The sequence below is a fragment of the Triticum aestivum genome, chromosome 5B (genome assembly GCF_018294505.1).
Source record: "Triticum aestivum cultivar Chinese Spring chromosome 5B, IWGSC CS RefSeq v2.1, whole genome shotgun sequence".
Taxonomy (NCBI): domain Eukaryota; kingdom Viridiplantae; phylum Streptophyta; class Magnoliopsida; order Poales; family Poaceae; genus Triticum; species Triticum aestivum.
In genome coordinates this window covers 201,705,408-201,724,638 of record NC_057807.1, presented here as the reverse complement: position 1 = coordinate 201,724,638, position 19,231 = coordinate 201,705,408, and the positions used below count along the sequence as shown (strand labels likewise).

The 19,231-nt window shown below is 46.0% G+C and overlaps 2 protein-coding genes across 2 annotated transcripts; one reads left to right on the top strand and one right to left on the bottom strand.

Moving 5' to 3' along the window:
- Positions 1–8,924: 8,924 nt before the first annotated feature.
- Positions 8,925–12,761, top strand: LOC123111016 (leucine-rich repeat receptor-like tyrosine-protein kinase PXC3). Its single transcript, XM_044531669.1, has 2 exons — positions 8,925–11,751; positions 12,255–12,761. The coding sequence occupies exons 1-2, from the start codon at positions 9,171–9,173 to the stop codon at positions 12,560–12,562; spliced, it is 2,889 nt and encodes a 962-aa protein (XP_044387604.1). The 5' UTR covers positions 8,925–9,170; the 3' UTR covers positions 12,563–12,761.
- A 295-nt stretch (positions 12,762–13,056) lies between these two features.
- LOC123111017 (uncharacterized) lies at positions 13,057–13,966 on the bottom strand. The gene has a single exon (XM_044531670.1). The coding sequence runs from the start codon at positions 13,749–13,751 to the stop codon at positions 13,134–13,136; it is 618 nt and encodes a 205-aa protein (XP_044387605.1). The 5' UTR covers positions 13,752–13,966; the 3' UTR covers positions 13,057–13,133.
- Between the last annotated feature and the right edge of the window lie 5,265 nt (positions 13,967–19,231).

The following is a 19,231-nucleotide window of genomic DNA, read 5'->3' as shown; positions in this document are numbered from 1 at the left end:
TATCCTTCTCTTTTGAGAACCCCCAAACTATGAGAATGTATATTGTGGATCCTACTTCATGTGTTTCTTGCACCTTGACATATTGCACACATGCTAGAGATCTTGCTTCGACTTATTATTTCCACATTGCCGACATATATACCTTGTGTGTTGCATCCAATTCTTGGATTACTTGCTCCTATAATATGCTTGGTTGCAACAATTTCATCACTTAACATATGCCATGCCCCATTGATCGCTACATGCTTGACTTGATTACCTCACACAAGATGAACAATTGCCATTTCTATTGTGTTGAGTGCCACACTATCTTCACTACACCCTATGCCTGTTATGTTGGGATTGTCTTGCACTTGACCCATGTGTTTAGACACTTCATTTATTTTGGTGTTGTGAATGATTCTTATGCCTACCATCGACCATTTGTCGAGCGCTTTATGCGTGATTGCTATGACCATGAGGTAGATGCTTATTATCTTGTCACATATTTGCATCACTACCTCACATTTACATGCTTATTTCCATGATGACCTTGATTGTACTCAATCCATATGCTTACGTGCCATGTCACAATCCTTTGTCACACCTTATGCTATGCATGATCATGACACTTGTTCGATGAATCATCACTTGAATGCTTGGTTTTGCACTAACGCTAACCACATTTGTTTTTCCAAATGTTTGTTGTCCTTGCTCCTTTTGAAGGAACCACATGAGGGTGCGACATTGGAGAGTGGCCACTATGAGCTTCAAGATGATGACTAATTGGTGAACGTCCACTTCTACACGACGACTCCATCTCTTTCCCATGGTGATTTGGTTTTCGATCTAAGGTAGGATCTTTCCCAAGGGGGAGGGGATGATGCAGAGCATCCTAGATACATCACCATGTCAAGAGTCCATTTGGCGCGTGACACGTGCGACATCTACTTCACATACACAAAGGTGAATCATCTCCTTTACACATGTTCACTTGACCCCATCAAGGATGGTCTACTACTTGACACTCCTCTCATGTGCATGCATAGGTATCATCGGAGCACCACGGATGACGAGGAGGAGTGGAAGCGCAAGGGTGCGCCTACACCGTCCGCTAGGGAAGCTTGGAAGCGACGATGGGCAAAATTTGCACTACCGGACTGTCCGGTCACCCAACCGGACTGTTCGGTCCATCTAGAGAGCAGTTTTGGTTTATGCAGAAATTGCACTACCGGACAGTCCGGTCCCCCAAGCGGACAGTCCGGTAGTATAATTTTTGGATGCCCAAAAGTTTTTGTTTCCACTGGACTGTCCGGTCCCCCATACCGGACTGTGAGGTAGTGCATCTGCACGCCGAATTTGGGCAAGGCCCATGTAACTTTACCCTTTCGCCCTCACTTACACCTTCCTTGCCTTGGACCTATATATATCCCTCCTTCTCCTCCATTTGAGGGTTAGCTAAGAATAGATCTATATATTAGAGCTTAGCTCATGTATCTACCCTTGTGGGATTCCTTTTGAGGGAGAAGACTCCTTGGAGTTCAAGGCCTCCATTGGAGAAGAGCCTTAGGGATTCAAGACCTCATCTCCCTTTGGGATTTGAGATGAACTTTACCATGTACCCATGTTCCTCTTGTTGTTTATGTACCTAGGTGGATCTTGTGTGGATTTGAGTCTAGTGGATGTGTGATTGGGCTTGTTCTTGAGTGTTCCTCTTGTGATTTCTTTGTGTTCTTTGTGGGATTACCCCTCCAATTCATGAAAGATCTCCACTCAGGGTCTCCACCCTACAACATATAGCCTCATGTGTGGTAGGTGTAACTATCACACATGCTCTTCCTCAGTTAACTATTTGCTTTTATTCAACTACATCACACACGATTTGATGAAGAAAACTGTATGGCATTGGGCTATTGATACGTCCATTTTGCATCATGCTTTGATATTGAAATTTATTGCATTATGGGTTGTTATTACACATTATGTCACAATACTTATGCCTTTTCTCTCTTATTTTACAGGGTTTACATGAAGAGGGAGAATACCGGCAGCTGGAATTCTGGGCTGGAAAAGGAGCAAATATTAGAGACCTATTCTGCACAACTCCAAAAGTCCTGAAACTTCACGGAGGCACATTTCGGAATTAATAAAAAATACTGGAAAAAGAATCAACCAGAGGGGCCCACACCCTGGCCACGAGGGCGGGGGCGCGCCCCTGTCTCATGGGCCCCCTGGCAGGCCTCCGGTGCCCATCTTTTGCTATATGAAGTCTTTCGCCCTGGAAAAAATCGTAATGAAGCTTTCAAGACGAAGCGCCGCCGTCTCGAGGCGGAACCAATCTAGGGCTCCGGCAGAGCTGTTCTGCCGGGGAAACATCCCTCCGGGAGGGGAAAATCGTCACCATCGTCATCACCATCGATCCTCTCATCGGGAGGGGGTCAATATCCATCAACATCGTCACCAGCACCATCTCCTCTCAAACCCTAGGTTATCTCTTGTATCCGATCTTTGTCTCAAAACCTCAGATTGGTACCTGTGGGTTGCTAGTAGTGTTGATTACTCCTTGTAGTTGATGCTAGTTGGTTTATTCGGTGGAAGATTATATGTTCAGATCGTTAATGCATATTAATACCCCTCTGATTATGAACATGAATATGATTTGTGAGTAGTTACATTTGTTCCTGAGGACATGGGAGAAGTCTTGCTATAAGTAGTCATGTGAATTTGGTATTCGTTCGATATTTTGATAAGATGTATGTTGTTTTTCCTCTAGTGGTGTTATGTGAACGTCGACTATATGACACCTGACCATTATTTGGGCCTAGGGGAAGGCATTGGGAAGTAATAAGTAGATGATGGGTTGTTAGAGTGACAGAAGCTTAGACCCTAGTTTATGCGTTGCTTCGTAAGGGGCTGATTTGGATCCATATGTTTCATGCCATGGTTAGATTTACCTTAATTCTTCTTTCGTAGTTCTGGATGCTTGCGAGAGTAGTTAATCATAAGTGGGATGCTTGTCCAAGGAAGGGCAGCATCCAAGCACCGGTCCACCCACATATCAAATTATCAAAGTAACGAACGCGAATCATATGAGCGTGATGAAAACTAGCTTGACGATAATTCCCATGTGTCCTCGGGAGCGTTTTCCTTTATATAAGAGTTTGTCCAGGATTGTCCTTTGCTACAAAAAGGATTGGGCCACCTTGCTGCACCTTGTTACTTTTGTTGCTTGTTGCCTATTACAAAATTACCTTATCACAAAACTATCTGTTACCGATAATTTCAGTGCTTGCAAAGAATACCTTACTGAAACCCGCTTGTCATTTCCTTCTGCTCCTCATTGGGTTCGACACTCTTACTTATTGAAAGGACTACGATAGACCCCCTATACTTGTGGGTCATCAGCTATCCATCACAACCGCTTTTACTGCTAGAACCATTTGCAAAGTTCCATGACTCATTTAGCAGGTTTATTAGTTTACAATTAATAATACCAGTATTACACAAATTCACATTTCATATCGAACAACTGTTTGCCAATTTCATATCAGGCACATAAATATATTTTAACATCACAGTACAATAGCTACCTGAAAATAGCACAGTACAACATATAGCTAGTTCACCTTCATAAAAATAATATTAGAACAATATATTCATTTCCTTAATCGAGATCATCCAGGCTCGGCTTATCCACCTCTGCTTTCAGTTCAGTAAGAACCTGTTTTGCACTGACCAACTGGGAAAGTGCCACCTCCTTCGCCAACACCATCTTAGCAAAGTCTAATTTTTAAAATCTGACCTCATTCTCCATCTTCCTCTTTTTTTTCCCGCATCTTGAAATATTCTTCAGCGTTGAGAATACTTTATCTAAGCCTACATCTGTTCTCTTCCTCATACATGCTCCAGAGCTTTGCTAGGCACATCTTCAAAGATTGTGGCCACTCTTGATCAACCCACTCTAGGTAAGAACACTTCCGTTCATCCTATAATATTTAAAACTAGATCAGTAACAATTGTAGGGGAAATGGGTTTCTAGCAACATACAAAATCACCAAATACATATTTTGAAAAATTGAAGAAATAGGTTAATTATGACATATCTTCTCAAAAAGATCAATGTGCAAATGAATTAATTGCTACTGAGACAACAACCAAATTTTGAAACATCAGAAGCTATAATTAACTACAGCAACGCTACAAGTTCTTAGTCATGTAGTATAAGTAACAAATTGAACATTTTATGAGGAAGCTAAATATAACTGCAACAACATAGCAACAGTGTTTGGATAACATCAAATTAATACTAACAGGTGTGTACATGCACAAATTTAGTAACATAGAACTAATAGCACTAAGGTCGTCCACTATTATGCCAAAACCGGTGTCAAGACAACTTTGCTACATTTGGCACCGGTGCCCTGCACTGGCGAGCTGATGTAGCGGAAAAAAATTAGGGAACCGGACTCCGGAGCACCTAGTTTCTCTGATGTCCACTTCCTTCATGCCATAAAGATTTAGTATTTCACTGCTTGGCTGCTCAGATGTGGACCAAAGTTGGCTGCACAAACTGCTGAAGCGGTGCCATTGACAAATATTTTTTAATGGAACCGCTGATAAGATGGCAACATTTTTAGATGCTAGGTACAAACCATGACACTTCTTAACATCCAGAATAACATAACATGGTGACATCGTTTGAATCACATCTAATAAATGATTTGTAACAACGAAAGTGGGATTAACCTTCTCTGCACATGCTAGGAACTTCCCCCACTGTCCACAGATTCAAACGCAACTAACTTCATGCATGGAGATTGATGGTGACAATGAGCAGGCAGATCTTTAGCCACCCCGCTCCATTCGTTGCAACTGATTGTCCTAGGGAGCTACAATAGGAAGAAATGACTCAAATCGACCGCCGGGTTAACATCCTTCATTCCAAGTCATAACCCGAGAGAGAGAGAAGAGAGGCATACCCGGGTGGTGAAAGAGTCATCGTCGGAGGAGGACCGCTCGAGAGTTCATTGAAGAATACCATGGCGACCCCGGCGGTAGGATGCGCGACAGCAAGAGCAAGGAAGCGGCTATAGCTTCGGAAGAAAGTAAGGAGGAAACAGGGGAAATGTGACTTGTCATCAAGGAGAAAAGGGGGTGGGGAAGGGGGGGAGGGGTAGATATTTCGGCGGTTGGCCAAAAATTTCGAAATGCGGAGGGAAACTTTGCGCACGGTGTTGCTGGACACCATTCACTTTGAATGATTGTGTGCATCACAAACGATTCTTCTGCTTTACGCGCATGGGACGAGTTTGATAAGTCAAATTTTGGTGGAAATTTCCCTAGGTACTGTCCTCATCAACATCATTGCATAATCTAACATCGCTTGCTAATTTGGGCACACAAAAGAGTGTACAGTGTTGGGCTCTACGCTAGGGTGCGTCGACTGCAAATTAAAATTTTCCTACGCGTAGAACAACCTGGAACATGCTACGGGAGATGGATCACAGTTCGTTACCACTAGACACGCAGTGCCGTGCAGCGGAAGAAGAGTTGGGGCGGCGCACCCGCGTGGATCGTCTCCTCCTCGTCCGATCTCCCTCGAACAGCCGGTCGTTCGATCCCACGTACAAGTTCACCGGAGCGGTGCAAGTGCACCGCCTCTAACGGTATCCACGCGTGCAGGAGGAACACCGTGCGGCGGACTGCTAGGTCCGATCACACAGTCGGCGGCGAGTGGAGGTGGCTATTCGCAACACATGCAAACCCTAGTGACAGTGCCAAAATGAGCAACCAAATGAGTGTGCCGCACCTCCACTTTATATAGGCGTCCGTCGCAGGATCAACACTTGGGCCTCGCATGGACCCTAAAGCCCACAAGTCTACTCGGCCACAATCCGAATACAGCTCGGATCACATCCGACCAGTGTCCTCGGATCCGACCTCATAGGTTCCTTCCCTTAAGCGTGCGACCCCTTAGGTTCAAGTCGGCTTGGTCACAGTTTAGATCACCTCCGACTTGCACGGTTGGTAGCGGCCTCTAGCAAGGCGTGCCGAGCACCAAGCAGAATATGAAGCTGGTTAGGCGAACCTATACAACATGTCACACTTCTGTTCCCTTTGCCGCACGATATATGTTCTCGGGCTCAAGGCGAGATTGTCATCCTTGTGCTAGTCCGACCTCTTTCTTGTTCCAGTGATACCGACCAAAAACCGGATTATCTCATAATCCTTGTCGCATGGCCATGCTTATCCTCGTCGGATCACACGAGGGGCCCAGAGTATATCTCTCCTGATCGGAGGGGCAAATCCCATCTTGCTCGACCATGTCTCGCAGCATGGGACTGGACAAACCCGAAACCTACCTTTGTAACTACCCAGTCACGGAGTAGCGTTTGGTCGGCCCAAAGCAAGTTTGTCACCATCCCGAGTACATGCGTCAGCTCAGGTCTTAGGACATAGAATGTATGTTGTACTATAGACTCACAGATGACATATCGCTGCGTCTCATAGTTGGGTCTGTCCGACTCGGACCTTATCTCGACTCGGATTCGACTATGTCGAATCCGACCAGACCCTTCTGAGTCCATATTATCCGGTTAGCATCAAGTGCTCCATGGCTAGTGAGACCAAGCCATCGACCGTGTCATATGCTAGTCTAGTCGTCTGCGCATTCACACAGCCCTTTCGACTAGGGACCTTTTAGGACAGTCATCATACAATGCATAGTCCCACAAACAAGTCACGTACTTGCTGATACACATGATTGATAATGTTCAAGGACTATCTTTATTCATAAACACATAGGAAATATCATCATACATGATTGCCTCTAGGGCATATCTCCAACATACAACACACTGACCACACTTACTGAACCAAGCATTTTTAGTAATTAAACAGAGCTAGTTGATACGCCTCCAACGTATCTATAATTTTTGATTGTTCCATGCTGTTATATTATCATTATTGGATGTTTTACAATCATTTTTATAGTCACTTTATATCATTGTTTGGAACTAACCTATTGACATAGTGCCCAGTGCTAGTTGTTGTTTTCTGCATGTCTTTTACATCGCACGAAATCAATACCAAACGGAGTCCAAACACAGCGAAACTTTTTGTGGATCTTTTTTGGGCCAGAAGACATCCAATGGGCCAGGAACGCACCTGAGGAGAGCTCCGAGGGGAGAACAACCCACCAGGACGCGCCTGGGGGCCCAGGCGCGCCCCGGTGGGTTGTGCCCTGCTCGTTGGCCTCCCACGCCGCCTCTTTGCTCTATAAATACCCCAATATTCTACAAACCCTAGGGGAGTCAACGGAAGTCAATTCCAACCGCCGCAGAGTCCAGAACCACAAGATCCAATCTAGACACCATCACGGAGGGGTTCATCACGTCTATTGGTGCCTCTCCGATGATGCATGAGTAGTTTTTTATAGACCTATGGGTCTGTAGTTAGTAGCTAGATGGCTTCCTCTCTCTCTCTCTCTCTTGATTATCAATACAATGGTCTCTGGGAGATCTATATGATGTAAGTCTTTTTGCGATGTGTTTGTTGGGATCCGATGAACTTTGAGTTTATGGTCAGATCTCTGTTTTTATCCATGAAGGTTATTTGAGTCTTCCCTTGATCTCTTATATGCATGATTGATTATAGCATCGTATTTCTTCTCCGATATTTGGGTTTTGTTTGGCCAACTTCATCTATTTATCTTGTAATGGGAAGATGTGCTTTGTGATGTGTTCGATCTTACGGTGCTTGATCCCAGTGACAGAAAGGGAAACAACACGTATGTATCGTTGCTATTAAGGATAACAGGATGGGGTCTATTTCTACATAAATAGATCTTGTCTACATCATTTCATCGTTCTTATTGCATTACTCTGTTTTTCCATGAACTTAATACACTATAGGTGTCGTGGTTGATATGAAAGAAGGCAATATTAAATTTCAGTTTCCACTAAGAAAGGGTATGGAACACTTCCCTAGAACAAGAATTAGGCCACCATATGAATCAATCATGAGGGCATCTTATGGATCTACAACCAAAGACGACAGAACTTAGATCCTACGCGGTATGCCTAGCTAGGGACGTAAAACAATAGCGCTTGTTGGGAGGCAACCCAACTTGTATCTTTTTGCCTTTTGGTTTCCTTGCTGTTTTAAATAAAATACACAATTATACCTCTGGTTAGATGTGTTTTTGTGGTTTAAATTAGTGTTTGTGCCAAGCAAGGCCTTTGGGATGATTTGGGTGAAAGTTGCTTTGATCTTGCTGAAAAACAGAAACTTTTGCGCTCACGAAGTTATTTTCATTTTTATAAAAAGAGTGATTTTGAGTTGATTCTTTTTGCAGAAGATTAAAATAAACAAATTATTTACGACGTCCTAATTTTTCAGAATTTTTGGAGTTACAGAAGTATTCGAAGTAGTCAGATTGCTATAGACTGTTCTGTTTTTGTCAGATTCTGTTTTTTTTTTGCGTTGTGTGCTTGTTTTGATGATTCTATGGTTTTATTTGATGAGTTTTTGCCATAGAAAAGTTGGAATACAGTAGATATAATGCAAAAATAAAATATGAATAGTTTTGCAACAGTACTTATAGTAGTGGTTTGCTTTCTTATACTAATGGATCTCACGAGGGTATTGTTGAGTTTTGTGTGATTGAAGTTTTCAAGTTTTGAGTGATCTTATGATGGATGAAGGAATAAGGATTAGCAAAAGCCTAAGCTTGGGGATGTCCGAGGCATCTCAAGATAATAATCAAGAAATAGCAAGCAACTAAGTTTGGGGATGCCCCGAATGGCATCCCCTCTTTCTTCAACCATTGGTACTTTACATGAAACTATATTTTTATTTGTCATTGCCTAAAAATAAAACTCAGGTTTTGGTCACCCCACCAAATACGTCAGTCAGTCAACTCTGGACCCAAACAGAGAAGATCCCACCCACCTTCCCGTTCCATTCTCCCTCTCTCGCAAGACTGGACAACTGCAGTCTTCCCTTCCCCTCACTACAACACTCGTCTCGAATCCTCAAATGCCAACCAAAACCCGAGGGCAGGAGCACCACATAGCCATGGTCGCCGAGAAACCCGAACCCTAGGGGAGTCCCTTTTGCCTATTGCTCCAACCGGCCAAGATCAGCAGGGAGCCAACTGAATCAAGAGAAAAGGCCGAGGATCGCCGGCCATGGGGGACAGGAAGAGGTACTGTTCCTGCTCCTCTACCCACGGCTTCTCGAGGCCGCTACCGCTCTTCTCCTTCTTCACCTTCTTGTGCCTCCATGTGTCCGCCGCCGCCGGCAACCCGCGCCTTCCTCTAAACAGCACGCAGGAATCCATCATGAGGGATCTCTGGCGCTATGTGGGCTCAGCCGGGTGGAACACAACCGTCTCCAATCCATGCCTATGGAGAGGAATCGGCTGCTCCCCTTCTAACTCTAGTTCCTTCTCGGTGGTTACTGAAGTCGATTTATCTGGCTGCTCCATATCCAACCCCACGCTCTTTGCCTCCTTATGCTCTCTCGACACCTTACAGTCCCTCGATCTCTCCAAGAATTACTTCGCCGATTTGACGGACCATTTCTCTCGTTGCCCCATGACTGCCGGGTTGCGGGTGCTGAATTTCAGCAGCAACCGTCTGGTCGGGCGACTAAGCGATCTCTCGGATTTCTCTCGACTTGAGGTTCTTGATCTCTCCTTCAATTCCTTCACTGGAACTGTGACCACCCAATTGAGTGTTATGCCTAGGTTGAGGAGCCTGAACCTCAGCTCCAATCATTTGGTTGGTGCTGTCCCTCTAAGAATGGCTAGCTCTATGGAGGAGTTAGTGTTGTCTCGTAATAGTTTCAATGATTCAATTCCAAGCAGCCTGTTCAGTTATTCAAACCTCACCCTGTTGGATCTTAGTCAGAACAGTCTCACTGGTGATGTCGTTGATGGGTTCCGGAAGCTGCCCAAGCTCAGGACCTTAATCCTTTCTGGTAATAACCTGACTGGAACAATACCGGCGAGCTTGTCGAATGTCGCGACGCTCACTCGGTTTGCGGCTAATCAGAACAATTTTACTGGTTCTATCCCCAGCGGTATTACAAAGCATGTGAAGATGTTGGATTTGAGTTACAATGGTCTGAGTGGGGAGATACCCTCTGATCTCCTCGCTTCTGTAGGATTGGAGACTGTTGATCTCTCCAGCAATTACCTTCAAGGACCAATTCCTAGGAACTTATCTTCAAACCTCTACCGCTTGAGGCTTGGTGGTAACAAGCTCAATGGGACCATCCCGGACACCATCGATGATGCCTTGGCCTTGGCTTATCTTGAGTTGGACAACAATCACTTGATGGGAAATATCTCTTCAGAGCTTGGAAGATGCAGGAACTTGTCCTTGTTGAATCTGGCATCGAACAATCTTCAGGGGCAAGTGCCTGATGCAATCAGTAACCTTGACAAGCTGGTAGTTCTGAAGCTTCAAATGAACAATCTCAGGGGACCTATCCCAAGTACATTTTCTGATTTAACAAATCTGAGCACTTTGAATCTTAGTCTGAATTCATTCACTGGAGAGATACCAATGGGAATTTTCAACCTTCCAAAGCTTTCCAACTTGAATTTTCAAGGGAACAAGATCAGCGGTGCCATTCCAGTTTCAGTCAGTTCATTGCCGTCTCTGATTGAACTCAATCTGGCAAATAATTCCCTCACTGGTACCATCCCAAAAATGCCGACCAGCTTGAGCGCAGTTCTCAATCTTAGTCACAACCATCTCAGTGGATCTATTCCTTCAAATATTGGTGTTTTAAAAGATTTAGAGATCCTTGACCTTTCATACAACAACTTGTCTGGTCCAGTGCCATCCTCACTTGAGGGTCTGCAGAGCTTGACACATTTGGTGCTATCTCATAATCACCTATCTGGGTCCCTTCCTGCATTTCGTTCAAGTGTGACTGTTGATAGCAGTGGAAATCCTGAGCTTACAGATGACAGGGAAAACAGTAATGACGCTCCTACTAGTGGGAAGACAAGGACACATAGTGTTGTGATTATTGTTGCTATTGTCAGTCCTCTTGTTGGACTGTGCTTGCTGGCTGCTATTATTATGCTCGCATTGTCCAAGAGGATTTATCGTGTGGAAGACGAAGGACCATCAACTGAAGTGGGTGTGTGTCAAGTCATTGACGGCCATTTCATAACAATGAGCAGTGTGCACACCTCTGGAATTGACTTTACGTATGCAATGAAAGCAGTCTCCAATCCCAACAACATATTCCTGAAGACAAGATTCTGCACCTACTACAAGGCCATGATGCCAAATGGATCAATCTACTCTGTGAAAAAGCTTGATTGGAGTGACAAGATATTCCAGGTTGGTAGCCAAGAGAAATTTGGCCATGAGCTTGAGGTACTTGGCAAGCTAAGCAATTCCAGTGTCATGGTGCCATTGGCTTATGTCTTGACAGAAGACAATGCGTACCTCCTCTATGAGCATGTGTACAAGGGCACGGTGTTCGACTTACTGCATGATGGAAGGTCACATGTTCTGGACTGGACATCACGGTATAGCATTGCTTTGGGGGTGGCCGAAGGGCTGACCTTTCTTCATGGGCGCACTCAGCCGGTTCTGCTTCTTGATCTGTCGACGAGGACTATCCACTTGAAGTCAACGAATGAGCCTCAGATTGGAGACATTGAGCTTTACAAAATTATCGATCCTTCTAAAAGTAGTGGGAGCCTTTCAACCATTGCTGGCACAGTTGGCTATATTCCACCAGGTAAAACACGTATCCTCATATTCTGATTCAGTTTGAGCAGCTATAGTCAACTTGTTGATTTTTTTGAGAAATGAATATTTTCTGCTATTTTTCATTTACAAACACTTCATGTCATATGTTTCTTGTTTGTAGAAATTTCTCTTAATGTGCTTGACTGCAAATATGCGTGGATATTAGCTCCAAATTCCATCTTCCCCATTGTTCAACACTTGAAGTATCATCTTGTTTCCTGAAGTGTTCCAATGGAATGCTTCCTCTTTCACTCGCTTAATTTAGACACTCAAGCCCATGCTTTATAGTGTTATGTTGAAAGCTGCCATCCAAACTAAAGGGTCTCAACAGGGCAAATAATAGTTCAAACAGATAACTGCTCTGAGGCAAACTAGCTTCTCAACCGGTGCCCAAGCCCCCATGACAATCTTGCGATTTTTGGTTCAGTTATTTCAGTAATTCAGAAAAGTTCATATGTACTAACACCAAATATCACCGAATTTTTATTGCAGAGTATGCATACACTATGAGGTTGACGATGGCCGGGAATGTTTATAGCTTTGGAGTCATTTTACTGGAGCTCTTAACAGGGAAACCATCTGTCAGTGATGGCATGGAGCTAGCCAAGTGGGCTCTCAGTCTTTCAGCTAGGCCTGAGCAAAGGGAGCAGGTCCTTGACACCAGGGTCTCAAGAACTTCACTTGGTGTTCACAGCCAGATGCTGTCAGTCCTCAATGTTGCGCTCTCCTGTGTTACTTTCTCTCCCGATGCTCGGCCGAAGATGCGCAACGTCTTGAGGCTGCTCGCCAACGCAAAGTGAATGTGAATCAAAAGAAAACAGTTGGTTTTGGTAGGTTAGATAAGTTCTGGATGGAGTCTGACATTTTCTTTGTTTGTGGATGTCGGTATACAGGTGATTATTGTATAGTGCCATAGTCTATGGTAGGTTATGAGTTGGTGACGAGTTTGAATTGTTAAGTGTATATTTTTTGGACTGAACGATCTCTGGTCTTTAAACATCACAGTGATGGTTATTAGCAAACCTGACTGCATTGTTTTTCTGGTTAATTCGTAGTACTTTGAATTGGTAATGGGCAGTTCAACTAAAAATTCTACAAATCACTAAATAAAACCATGTTGTCTGAACACTTCTTCACTTTGTGTGTTCTGTGACATCTCTATGATCTATTATTTCAGTATTTTGGACAATTTTGGATTTGTTGTTGTGATCGTGGGCACTCAAGTAACTAGAGGATGCCCCATGCATTGCGGCGGAAATTGGTTAATTTTGGGTTGATAGTATGAGAACCAAAATTAAAAATACATATTACCTATTATATTTGACTATTTTTTTTTTTGAACAAGGGCAGGGTCCAAAAGGACCCCAGACTTTATTTGATATTACAATACCGTAGTACAAGCCAGAACAACAGGACACACAACAAACTGAAAATTACAAAGCAGTCCCTGAAATATGCAGAAAGGACCCCAAAGATCTGAAGAGGAACGCAATCAGGTCCAAGCCACTCCCGATCGACTCCAAACTCGCCGGCTCCGGGGACATCACCACTTGGTCCGACGAGTTCTTCACCGCAGCAAGCCATGAACATCGATCTAGAGTAGCACTGCCTCCCATATAGCTTCAAGGCTAGGAGGAAGAGGTTTGGCCGCCCTTCGGCCAGAGGATTCGGTGGCGCGGCGGCGCTGCAAGCCGGCTGTCCGCCGGGAGCGCCAAAGCTCAAGCACCATCGATGATTTGCTCTGGAACCGGTCGCAAGAACAGTCTTCATACCAGTCCCTGTCGACTTGACCACCACCATGGTGACTGCCGTCGGCGAGAGCAAGCGAAGGGGATTCCTGCATACCAGGGGAGACATCGAGCTTATTTCCGAGGATTCCAGCGCGCCTGCTTCCAGCAGCAGCGAGCCAACCGCCACCACCAACAAGAGCATCGCCAGGAACCACCGAACGCGGCTCGGGCGCGCCGACAGCAAAATCCTCATCGGCATGACGCCAATCTCCGGCACTAGGCCAAACTCCTCTAAGGAAAAACTAGAACTACACCTACTAGATACTATAGAGCACCGCGCACCTCCCCCATCACCTCTCCAACCGGCGTCGCCGGCGGCGAAGATCCGGGATCGGGCCGGGCCTGAGCTGCTTTTGTTTTCGCCTCTCCCAAACAGTACCGAGGAAAGGAGAAGGAACGAGAATTATATTTGACTATATAGTTGTACATATTTATTGTACATATTTATTGAACATAAGTAGAATACTTGATTGGAAAATATTTTTTCATCTATAGTTGAATATTATGGTGGGTCTTTTTTCATGTATGATTACATGTTAAGGTGGGTCTTGAGGGAGTCCTGGATTATGGGGTCCCCGGGCATCCGGGCCATGTGACATGGGCCGGATTGATGGGCCGTGAAGATACAAGATAGAAGGCCTTCCCTTGTGTCCGGATAGGACTCTCCTTTGCGTGGATGGCAAGCTTGGCGACCGGACGTGTAATTTATTTTCTCTGTAAACCGACTTTGTACAACCCTAGGCTCCTCCGGTGTCTATATAAACTGGAGGGTTTAGTCCATAGAGGCTATCACAAATCATATATGCTAGACATCTAGGGTTTAGCTATTATGATCTCAAGGTAGATCAACTCTTGTAACCCCTATACTCATCAAAGTCAATCAAGCAAGAAGTAGGGTGTTATCTCCATTAAGAGGGTCCGAACCTGGGTAACCATCGTGTCCCTTGTCTCCTGTTACCTTCGATCCCCAGACGCACAGTTGGGACCCCCCTACCCGAAATCAGCCGGTTTTGACACCGACATTGGTGCTTTCATTGAGAGTTCCACTGTGCCGTCAACAGAAGGTTTAATGGCTCGTTCGATCATCTACAACGATGCCGTTTCGGGGGAGACTTTCCTCCCTGGTCAAATTTTCGTATTCGGCGGCTTCGCGCTGCGTGCCAACTCGATTGGCCACCTTGAACAGATCAACAACTACGCCCCTGGTCACCAGATTAGTTTTAGAAATCTGAATTATGTCGCTGATATCCGAGGAGACTTGATCTTCGAAGGGTTCACGGCCCCGACCACCACTCTGGCCTTAGATCCGGAGCAAACTACCAGGTCCGAGGATGGGAGTTTAGAGCCCACCGGACTCTCTGCAATTATGGAGCTTGCTATCGGAGATCTGGAGGGGACTGCGTTATCGGCAAGCCTGAAGTCGGACCGGGCTCCCCCTTCAAGGGAAAGCCGGATTCACCCCCGGATACCACCTGCGAACTCCCGAGGTCCACGTCAGATGAGCGTAGCCAGGGGGCTCCTGCCCTGCCTAGCTCCATGGACTCTCGCTCCCCCGTCCAAACCTCGCTCTTAAACAAGGCTTTGGACCTAATGCGACCCCTCGCCATTACAGAGGAATCACTTCCAAATTATGCCCAGCCCGGACTAGGGGCTGAGAGTAGGGAATTTTACGTCCCACCCACCACCCACTTTATAGCCATTGTCGAAGACCTAATCGACATGCTAGATTACGAATCCGAAGACATCGACGGTATGGACCATGATGCCGAAGATAAACAAGGCCAAGACCCGCCGTTTATAGGGCGCTGGACGGCCACCTCCTCATACGATGTGTATATGATGGACAGACCTAAAGAGAATGACGACGAAGGCAGGAAGGATCCAATCGAGGACAAGCCCATTGAGGCACCACCGAAACATCGACGTCAGCGACGCCGCTCTAAATCGTGTCGCGCAAAGGAAAGCAACACCGGCACCGGAGACACTGATACTCCAGGTGATGCCGAAGACCCCGAGGACCCCACCGAACCCGCATCCGAACATGACGATCGGGAAGAGGAGCAAGTTAACCTCGATGATCTGGACGGGAAGGAGGAGTCGGAAGATAGTAATTATATGCCAATCTTTGAGGATGAGGTAAGCCTCGGCAACGAAGACTTCATTGTGCCAGAGGAACCCCTCGAGCAAGAACGCTTTAAGCGACAGCTAATCGCAACTGCGAGAAGCCTAAAAAAGAAGCAGCAATAGCTTCAAGCCGAACAGGATACACTCAACGACAGATGGACTAAAGTCCTGGCAGCCAAAGAATACGGCCTCGAACGCCCAATAAAGAGCTATCCAAATCGGCGGCTACTGCCACAATTCAACGAAGAGGCCCTTGAGCCAATTCCATCACGAGATAATCACACTGATAAACCAGACCGACCAACATGTGGGCGAGATAAATCGGCTACTTATGCCAAACCCCAGCCCGCACCAGCGGCTCCGGGCTTCACCTACGACCTACGCCAGGACCTGGACTATAGAGCCGGGCAGGCAAGATCAATCTATGGATCAAGGGGGCGTGCCCTAACGCGCGACGACGACAATCAAGCCTGGCACGACAGGCACAACTTCACTAGGGCCAAAAAATGAATACGGATGTCAACCAAACTCCGTCGAGACATTGCCCGACACAGAGGTGCTGCACACCCCTTATGCATACCGATGAGGTAATGCAACATCAGTTTCTAGAAGGGTTTAAACCTGTAAGCATCGAAGCATACGATGGAATAACAGACCTCGCAGTGTGGATTGAAGATTTTCTTCTCCATATTCATATGGCCAGCGACGACGATCTCCATGCCATTAAATACCTCCCCCGCAAACTAAAGGGACCAGCTCGACACTGGCTAAACAACCTCCCAGAGAACTCTATTGGCAGCTGGGAGGACTTGGAGGATGCATTCCTAGACAACTTTCAAGGCACTTATGTACGGCCACCGGACGCCGATGACCTTAGTCACATAGTACAACAACCCGAAGAGTCAGCCCGCAAACTCTGGACATGATTCTTAATTAAAAAGAACCAAATCGTCGACTGTCCGGATGCCGAAGCCCTCGCGGCCTTTAAACATGGCGTCCGTGACGAATGGCTAGCCAGACACCTTGGCCAAGAAAAGCCGAAGTCCATGGCAGCCCTTACCGCACTCATGACCCGCTTTTGCATGGGAGAAGACAACTGGTTGGCTCGTTGAAGCAATAGTACCAGCGACCCCGGCACCTCCGAAGCCAGAGATGGCAACGATAGGCCACGACGCGACAAACACAAGCGTCGAAACAACAATGAGGATACCGAAGACATGGCGGTCAACGCCGGATTCAGCGGTTCTAAACCCGGTCATCGGAAGAAGCCTTTCAAAGGAAATAAAGATGGTCCATCTAGTTTGGACAAAATACTCGATCGGCTCTGCTAGATTCATGGCACCCCTAACAAGCCTGCCAATCATTCCAACAGAAACTGTTGGGTCTTGAAACAGACCGATAAGTTAAATACCGAGCATAAGGGGAAGGAGCCACCTAGCGAGGATGACGATGAGCCTCGCCCACCGAACACAGGGGGGCAAAAGAAATTTCCCCCCGAAGTAAAAACAGTGAATATGTTCTACGTCACTCATATCCCTAAGCAGGAGCGCAAGCGCGCGCTAAGGGACGTCTATGCCATAGAGCCAGTCGCCCCGAAATTCAACCCATGGTCGGCTTGTCCGATCACTTTTGATCGCAGGGACCATCCGACCTGTATCCGTCATGCAGGTTTGGCAACATTGGTCCTCGATCCAATCATCGACGGATTCCATCTCATGCGAGTCCTCATGGATGGCGGCAGCAGCCTTAACCTGCTTTACCAAGACACTATTCGTAAAATGGGTATCGATCCATCAAGGATCAAGCCCACCAAAACCACCTTTAAAGGAGTAATACCCGGCATGGAGGCCTGCTGCACAGGTTCAATAACGCTGGAAGTAGTCTTCGGCTCACCGGATAGTTTCCGAAGTGAAGACTTGATCTTCGACATCGTCCCCTTCCGCAGTGGTTATCATGCACTGCTCAGACGAACCGTTTTCTCCCGTTTCAATGCAGTCCCACACTATGCTTATCTAAAGCTCAAGATGCTCGGACCTCGCGAAGTTATAACAATCAATGGGAATATGGAGCGCTCCCTCCGTACTGAGGACCATACCGCGCTCTCGCAGCCGAGGTGCATGGCGGCCTTATCAAGCCGAATACTTCATCGGCCATCAAGCCCCCGGATGCTGTCAAACGAGTCTGGTCTACCCTGCAGAACGATAGTTTGGTTCATCCAGAGCTGGACTAGCAATTCGGCCTCCGTTAAAACCCCTATATAATTGCGGCATACGTACCGCGCGTACATAACTACGCACTAAAAATACCTTGGGCAAGGATGGAGGCACACTAAGGACAAGGTTTCCAAACGGCTCGACCCTATTCGGACCTTAATCCTCTTCTTTTTTTCCTTTTTCTCTTTTCTCTCTTATGTCAGGTTCTTTAAAACCTAAATCCCCCTTCGGTGGTACAAGGGCCCTTACCCAGGCTCCCTCTCTGCACATGATCATTGATCCTCTCAAAGGATCCTACACCGAGGTGACAAGCGGCGCAGACGTGCGGCAGGTTTCCAAAGGATCTTCAAGTCCACCTTTTTAGGACCTATTTACAGCTTTCCCTTGCTCACAAATTATTGGCATGTAAAATAGCCTTGATGCTTATGGCATTCTCTGTAAAGAGCACGTTTTGACGTGTCAATCATACTATAATAGAAAATAGTTTTGTCCAACCCTATTCGGTATTGGCTTTTTTCATAATCTGTAGTCCCTCTTCACGCCAGATTGGCATATATACCTCGACACAATTTAAATCCCACAGGCTCTATCCGGCCACATATATTCTTCAAAAAAAAGTACGAACGCTTTTATAGTATACTTCGGCGTCCCGAATATGGCATTATATGCATTGGCTCCGAATCATTCCTTTGGTTAATAGTTGGGTTGCCCGGGTCCTGTGGTTACTACCTTACGTTCCGCTCGTTCGGCTAGGGTAGTAAAGGGAGAACTACTGCGATTGTGTTTCCGGCTCGCCCGGTCAAATGCCTCAGTAGAGAAAGCCGAAAACTGACTGTCATGATGCGGAGAGAGCTGGTCAGCTATTTGGCGACTTAATCTAAATATTTTGCGATCTTTTCCATATTATACAAAGGACTGGCTTCGGCTCGGTCACACACCTAAGGCATCCAAGTTCGGGCAGCTGGATTCGCACCAGGGGCTAGTTCCTAGCCCCAACGTCAAACTTCTATGGCTAAGTGAAAGTGTTAAAGCCGCATAGTATGATTGCATGGTTTGCTACGTAAATCACCTCCTTTATAGACCAAGACGTTGGGTCAAGAGTGATTACACATTATTCCGAACACGCCCGTAGTATCTATGTGGGGGCTGAAGCCGACGACTGGCAAACTTTCAGAACAACAAACATACGGCCGCACATGAGGAATGTAGTTCAAATAAAATCATAAAATATATTACAAAGCCTTGGTTCATAATACAATGTCCGGACAGCTCGAATATAGTCACTCAAATATGACATCCTTTGAGCATTGGCCCTCTATCAACCGGGCACCCTCTAGGACGT